This window comes from Mus pahari, chromosome X, assembly GCF_900095145.1.
Source record: "Mus pahari chromosome X, PAHARI_EIJ_v1.1, whole genome shotgun sequence".
Lineage (NCBI taxonomy): Eukaryota > Metazoa > Chordata > Mammalia > Rodentia > Muridae > Mus > Mus pahari.
The window spans coordinates 13,204,496-13,211,434 of record NC_034613.1 but is presented as its reverse complement, the minus strand read 5'-3'; the positions used below and the strand labels follow the sequence as shown (position 1 = coordinate 13,211,434).

Genomic DNA, 6,939 nt, shown 5'->3' with positions numbered 1-6,939 from the left:
GCCTCACCTCACCCTTCCCCAGTACCCCCATGAAATTGATCATTATAGTCAAGATTATGCATTTTACAGGTGAGAAAATGAGCCAGCCATGGTGTTACTTGCCTGTTCAAGGCCAGCCTGGTGTTCAAAGCAAATTTCAGGTATGGCTATGTTGCAAAACCTTGCCTCAAAAAAAAAAAAAAAAAAAAAGGAAAACTAAAGCTGAGAACTTAAAGTGACTTTGCCAAGGTACACAGACCTAGGTGGTTCTTGTTTTCAGGCTCCAGTGCCCTTCAGTGAGAATTTGTCTCTTAAGCATTGAGTGAAAAACTAAGTGATTTCTGGGTACGGTGGGGTATTAGGTGACAAAGATTGACTAACAAAGCAGCATCAAGGGTGACAAAGCAGGAACAAGGAAATGGAGAAGGGAGAAAAGAGGAGGCAGAGTGCTCAAGGGAGACTTGAGAGTTAAAAAGGCCACACCCTCCCAGTTCCTCCTGCCCTTGGTTCCTCTTGCTGGAGCAGGTCACCCCAGACAAAGCCAAGGCCTCCTCTCTGTGAGGAGTGCAGAAACCGTGTTCAAAATGCCTGTTGAAATGCAAGCCCCTCCATGGCTTCTGCTGCTACTGGTTATCCTGCCAGCCACAGGTAAGTGGATGAGGGCCCACATGTCCTCCAAGGGATGCCCAAACCAACCACACTCCTGATTTCCCATTCCTCTCCCCTGATCTTACAGGCTCAGACCCTGTGCTCTGCTTTACCCAGTATGAGGAGTCCTCTGGCAGGTGCAAAGGCCTACTTGGGAGAGACATCAGGGTAGAAGACTGCTGTCTCAACGCTGCCTATGCCTTCCAGGAGCATGATGGTGGCCTCTGTCAGGCATGCAGGTTTGGAGGAACCTGGGCTGAGCCCTGTAACCTAGAACTGTACTTGTTGCCCTGGAGCTTCTAAGAGTGCCACCTCCTCTACAAGCCCTCCTTATGACCATAGCTCAGGGTTTCAAAATCTTGGCACTGTTGCCATTTGGAGCTCTTTGCTGAGGGTATGAGTCTTAGCTGTGCATTGTTTGGTAGTTTATAACATATCTGACCTACCCCTAAATGTTTTTAACAACTCTACACTGATTAGTGCGCGTGGGGGTGTCTCTGACTCTTTCATCTGTGCTTGGGACCCTTTTCCTCCTCCTGGGTTGCCTCATCCAACCTTGATATAAGGATTTGTGCCTAGTCTTATTGCATCTTCTTATGACATGTTTGGTTAATATCCTTGGAAGGCCCGACTTTTCTGAAGGGGAACGGGAAGAGGAATGGATCTGTGGAAGAGAGGAGGTTGTGGGAGGTGGGGGCTGAAAGAAATGAAGGGAAAGGAAACTATAGTTAGGCTGTATTGTATGAGAGAAGAGTTAAAAAAAAAACTGAATCCAGATACTGCCAAATGTCCCTTAGGAGAGACAAAATTAACCCTAATTTAAAAGTGCTTTAAAAGACAGGACTTGCTGTAAACATTGCAGGTGGGGTGCAATTTGGATATTTTCGATGGTAGCTCCATTCTCCTGACTTACAACAGATCATATTTGAGTGCTTATCATATACAGAACCATTATAGAAATGGAAGACTTTAGGAAAATCCTGAGGACACTGCTAAATCTTTAATTGTGATGACACATTCATTGTGCAACTCTTTTGTGGCAATTTGGTCTCTGAAGGCACTTCAAAGCTCCTAATCATGACTTCCAGTTTACATATGTTAAGACTTACTATACTGTAGATATATTTTATGACTGCTTACTATGTATTTCAGATAACATTGTAAAGATGATAGGCTTGAAGATCTTGGAAAGCAGCTCTGAGCCACCAGTCATGCTAACAGTTCATGTCTCTTTAGCACTGGCATGCATACCCATATTATCATGCAAACTCAGTTCTGTGCAGAAGCATAGTGTATCTCTCGGATGTTTGTGAAGGGACCTCTGACCTTCGGTTTACTAAGGACTTCCTCTCTGCGTGGTACTATACAGGGTAGTGACCTATTGAGTTCCTGGCAGAAGTTCTGGGTTTTTTTAGTCTGTAAATTTGCTTATTGTACATCTGGCTATGACTTTGGGGGGTTTCCAGAGGGAAATGAAATTTATCATATATTTCCTGTATATTCATTTATTCCTGTTCAATCACCCACCATCCCTAAGTGGTAAGTAGACTCTCAGTGATCTATCCTGTCACTTCATACCAGGATAGAACATCGGCTTCTCTCTACAGGTCTCCACAATGGTCAGCATGGTCCTTATGGGGGCCCTGCTCAGTTACATGCTCTGAGGGGTCCCAGCTGCGACACAGGCGCTGTGTGGGCAGGGGTGGGCAGTGCTCTGAGAAGGTGGCTCCTGGAACTTTTGAGTGGCAGCTACAGGCCTGTGAGGACCAGTCATGCTGTCCAGGTAAGGAAGATCAGCAATGTGGACATGGACCCAGCCCACAGCACTAGAAGAATCAGTGCAGAGGTCCTGAGGACAGACCTTGGTATGGCTTTAAAGAGAATGGACGAGGCTAGGATTGCTAAAGGAGAATGTTCAAAAGTGAAGACATTGGCTTTAGTCTGAATGATTTGGATTATTGGAAGGGGAAGTATTTACTTTGACTTGCTTTGGGAAGGGGAAAGGGCAAATCTGGAGTATGAACGCTGCTGCTATAGTCCAGATGAGCAGTACTGGTAGGCCAGGTATAGGGACAAGAGGTAGGACAGGCTAAGATGATGTGGGACACATGAAAAAAAGGGATCCTTGTTTTTTATTAGATTTTCTTTACATTTCAAATGTTATCCCCTTTCCTAGTTTTCCCTCTGAAAATCCCCTATCCTCTCCCCCTCCCCCTCCCCCTGCTCCCCAACCTACCCACTCCTGCTTCCTGGCCCTGGCATTCCCCTATACTGGGGCATAGAACATTCACAGGACCAAGGGCCTCTCCTCCCATTGATGACCAACTAGGCCATCCTCTGCTACATATGTAGCTGGAGCCACGAGTCCCATCATATGTTTTCTTTGGTTAGTGGTTTAGTCCCAGGGAGCTCTGGGGGTACTAGTTAGTTTATATTGTTGTTCCTCCTAGGGGGCTGCAAACCCCTGCAGCTCCTTGGGTCCTTTTTCTAGCTCTTTCATTGGGGACCCTGTGGAAAGAAAGGAATCCTAAGTTGCCATCCCCCCCCCAACTTCCTTCTCTTTTTCTCCCACAGAGATAGGTGGCTGGTCTGAGTGGGGACCCTGGGGGCCTTGCTCTGTCACATGCTCCAAAGGAGTCCAGATCCGTCAACGAATATGTGATAATCCTGCTCCTAAGTGTGGGGGCCACTGCCCAGGAGAGGCCCAGCAATCACAGGCCTGTGACACTCAGAAGACCTGCCCCAGTGAGTAAGAGTAGTCACAGGACGTGGAAGGGATATCCTGAATGTTGGGTTCCAGCAAGAAACTGCCAGGGAGAAAAAATTTTTCTGCTTGCTTGACTATAGCTCATCCTTCCATTTGTACCACAGCACACGGGGCCTGGGCACCCTGGGGCCCCTGGAGCCCCTGCTCAGGATCCTGCCTTGGCGGTGCTCAAGAACCTAAGGAGACAAGAAGCCGCTCATGTTCTGCACCAGCACCTTCACACCAACCCCCTGGGAAACCCTGCTCAGGGCCAGCCTATGAACATAAGACCTGCAGAGGCCTACCACCTTGCCCAGGTATGCATGGATGAGGCCATTGTCATGCAGCTAGTGGGGCTTTGGATTTCTGGCGATGATGGTGTGCCATTTGAGGGAATGGAATTCTTGTACCATGTGACCAGAAGCCTATCATCTGAGGACAGTTTGCCTCAGATGTCTAGAGGTAATAGAGAGGGAAGCTGGGGAGAGTGCATGATTAAGGTGGCCTTTATTTTCACTTTCTTTCCCACTCCAACAGTGGCTGGTGGATGGGGGCCATGGGGCCCTTTGAGCCCCTGCCCTGTGACTTGTGGCCTGGGCCAGACCCTAGAACAACGGACATGTGATCACCCTGCACCCCGTCATGGGGGCCCCTTTTGTGCTGGTGATGCCACTCGGAACCACATCTGTAACACAGCCATACCTTGCCCTGGTTAGCAAGTCAAAAGGCACCATGCCCGTGCCTAAGCCCCCTGCCCAAGCCCCATGCCCATCACTGCTGCCCACTTCTTGCTAACAAAACCTTGTTCCTACCTTCATACCCTGGTTCACCTCTCCTCCTTCATCCCCACATCTGCTCACTCTCACTCCCTCTCAAAGCCTTCTTCATTCCTTCCCCTGAGACCTTTACAGCTCCAAACCCTCTTGCTCCTTGTCTCTACAGTAAATGGGGAGTGGGGGGCCTGGGGAAAATGGAGTCACTGCAGCCGTGTGAGAATGACGTCCATCAACTGTGATGAAATCCCAGGCCAGCAGTCACGTTCAAGGAGCTGTGGCGGCCGCAAATTTAATGGGCAGCCATGTGCTGGAGAACTCCAGGATATTCGACACTGCTATGACATCCATAATTGTGTCTGTGAGTGACCCACAGGCAGCACTGTAATGGTGGGCAACCATGCTGTAGCTATGCTGGGTACCCTATGCCCCTGTAGTCTCCTTTTTCCATTGAGACCTCCAGTTTTGTCTATGTGACACTCTACTACCCCCTCCTATTTCAGTGAAAGGTTCATGGTCACAGTGGAGTACCTGGGGTCTGTGCACACCACCATGTGGACCCAACCCCACCCGTGTCCGCCAGCGCCTCTGCACACCTTTGCTCCCCAAGTACTCGTGAGTTGAAGGACATTGTGTTTCTAAGAGGGGGTCATGATGCTGAAGGATGAGAAGGGAATTGGTTACATTGAACTGGAGCTTCACCCCTGGATCAAAGGTGCCTGCCTTGCCAGTGCTATCTCCTAGCTTAGAGAAGAGGAGAGAAAGAAAGGAAGTAGAGGAGCAATTAGGGAAGACTTCACAGCCTCTGTGTGCCTCAGTTTCTAATGCAGTCACATAGCTGTACTCCCATGCACACAGTCCTTCATGCAGCCTTCTCACTGACCTCTTAGCATACTTTTGAGTTACTCAGTCATCCATGCCTCCACTTCTCCACTCCACATTTCACTACCTTGAGGTACTCCAAGGCCTTTTTTTAGCAACAGTCACTAGAAAAGAACCCAGATCTATGGGTGGAAAGTACCCAGGTGAGTTGTGATGGATTCAATCTAAAAATGACAGGTAAGTGGCAATGAGACTATCACTACCCTCTGGGCCTAGAGAGCTAAATTAGGCCCTTCTGGAGAGGCATTACTGACATCCAGATTGTGAGCATATTCTTGACAGAGCTGATTGGCCAGCCACCTTGAGTGTTTACTGGACACCACAGTGGCCCAGGAGTTAGAAAGGGATAAGTTACCCATCCCTTCTTACACCACATACATCAAGGTTAAATGGCCTTTTCCCAGCTGTTAAATGGCCTGTCACTGGGATAGGATTTTGCAAATGTGTGTGTGTGGGGGGGGGGTCAGACTGGTTTCTGAAGTTACAAACCAGTTTCTAATTTCCTAAGTTTTCCACATAGTTAGAGGCTGGGTAAAAATGAATAGAGTGCTTGCCTACTAGGAGAAATCTATCTGGCAAAAACCTTCCTGGATATAAGGTTCTATTTGGGTAAAGTGGGGAGGAACAAAGAAAAGAAAGAGGGAAATCGAGGGGAGAGGAGAAATAATGGCTTAGGATAGGGAATTAAGGTGAGTATGAGAAAAGAGAAAGGGTTTGGTGGTAAATATTATTCTTCTTACTGCCATTTTATAGATGAGGGAAACTGAGGCACAGGGAATCATCTTTCCTATTTCTTTATCAGAAATATTCCAGTATCACAGTTAGACACAGAGTTAAATGTACAGTGAGATGTTAATTCAGGTATAGTGGTGCAAACCTATAATCCTAACTGCTTGAAAGGCTGGAACCAAAAGGACCACATGTTCAAGACATTCCTAGGCTACAGAATGAGTTCGAGGTTAGCCTGGGTAAAAGAGAGGGAATAGGTCAGTAGGACCTAAACAAACAAACAAAAAGAATGCTATGCTATTGGGGGTATGGTGGAGCATTTTCCTAGCAAGTACAAAGTCCTAGGTTTAATCTCTAATACCACAAAAAAATGATATGAGACTTGCCTATAATTCCCACATTTGGGAAACTGAGGCAGGGGTATCATTGATTTTGAGATTAGACTCTCTCAAAAAACAATGTTTTTTCAATGCATTTTTGCCTCACCTGAGCTTCTCTCCTCCATTGCTTCCCCAATACCCCAGGCCTACAGTTTCAATGGTTGAAGGTCAGGGTGAGAAGAATGTTACCTTCTGGGGGACCCCACGACCACTGTGTGAAGCGCTACAGGGGCAGAGGCTGGTGGTGGAAGAGAAACGGCCATGTCTACATGTACCTGTCTGCAAAGACCCAGAAGAGAAGAAACCCTAAAATCCCTTGCTTCCATTCTGACCCCCTGACTTTCTAGACCACAATAAACCAGCCTTTATAGACTCTTTCTAAGATTCTGTAATGAAGAAGGGGGGAACCTGCCCCCATTCTTGGAAGTGGGGCAATAGAATTTTCTAGAGCAACATAGCAGTGGCCCGTTGTGACATATTCTGTTCTATTGTGTTTGTAGCTTAGAAAACCTGAACGTAAATGTCCAGCCCCAGCCTGTCTTTGCAACAAGTGTAAGGGAGTGGGACTAGAGGGGAGGTCAACAAAGTGGGATTTGCCATTGGCTACTCACCTTAACAGGAAATTTTTGATTGGCCTGTGTGCTATTTAGTTGCTGTCTCTTACTTTATGAAATTTCCTAGGTTCCCACCCACTTAGCAGAGCCTCTCAGCTGTCAGATCTGCTACAGTGATGAATTGGGTGGGATGTTAACAGAGTTGGCACCCAGCTGAGAAAGCACCTGCATCCACCCACTGAAAACAG

At 47.4% G+C, this 6,939-nt stretch overlaps 1 protein-coding gene across 1 annotated transcript; it reads left to right on the top strand.

Annotated features, from left to right (window-relative positions):
* The first annotated feature begins 273 nt into the window (after positions 1 to 273).
* Cfp (complement factor properdin) lies at positions 274 to 6,588 on the top strand. Its single transcript, XM_021188723.2, has 9 exons — positions 274 to 627; positions 716 to 866; positions 2,235 to 2,410; positions 3,202 to 3,372; positions 3,499 to 3,690; positions 3,911 to 4,084; positions 4,316 to 4,507; positions 4,650 to 4,761; positions 6,282 to 6,588. The coding sequence occupies exons 1-9, from the start codon at positions 564 to 566 to the stop codon at positions 6,445 to 6,447; spliced, it is 1,398 nt and encodes a 465-aa protein (XP_021044382.1). The 5' UTR covers positions 274 to 563; the 3' UTR covers positions 6,448 to 6,588.
* The last annotated feature ends 351 nt before the right edge of the window (positions 6,589 to 6,939 follow it).

Coding starts and splice junctions, on each gene's coding strand:
- Cfp (XM_021188723.2), top strand. CDS start 564: ATGCCTGTTGAAATGCAAGCCCCTCCATGGCTTCTGCTGCTACTGGTT. Junction 867..2,234: donor GGCCTCTGTCAGGCATGCAG/GTTTGGAGGAAC, acceptor TTCTCTCTACAG/GTCTCCACAATGGTCAGCAT. Junction 2,411..3,201: donor GGACCAGTCATGCTGTCCAG/GTAAGGAAGATC, acceptor TTTCTCCCACAG/AGATAGGTGGCTGGTCTGAG.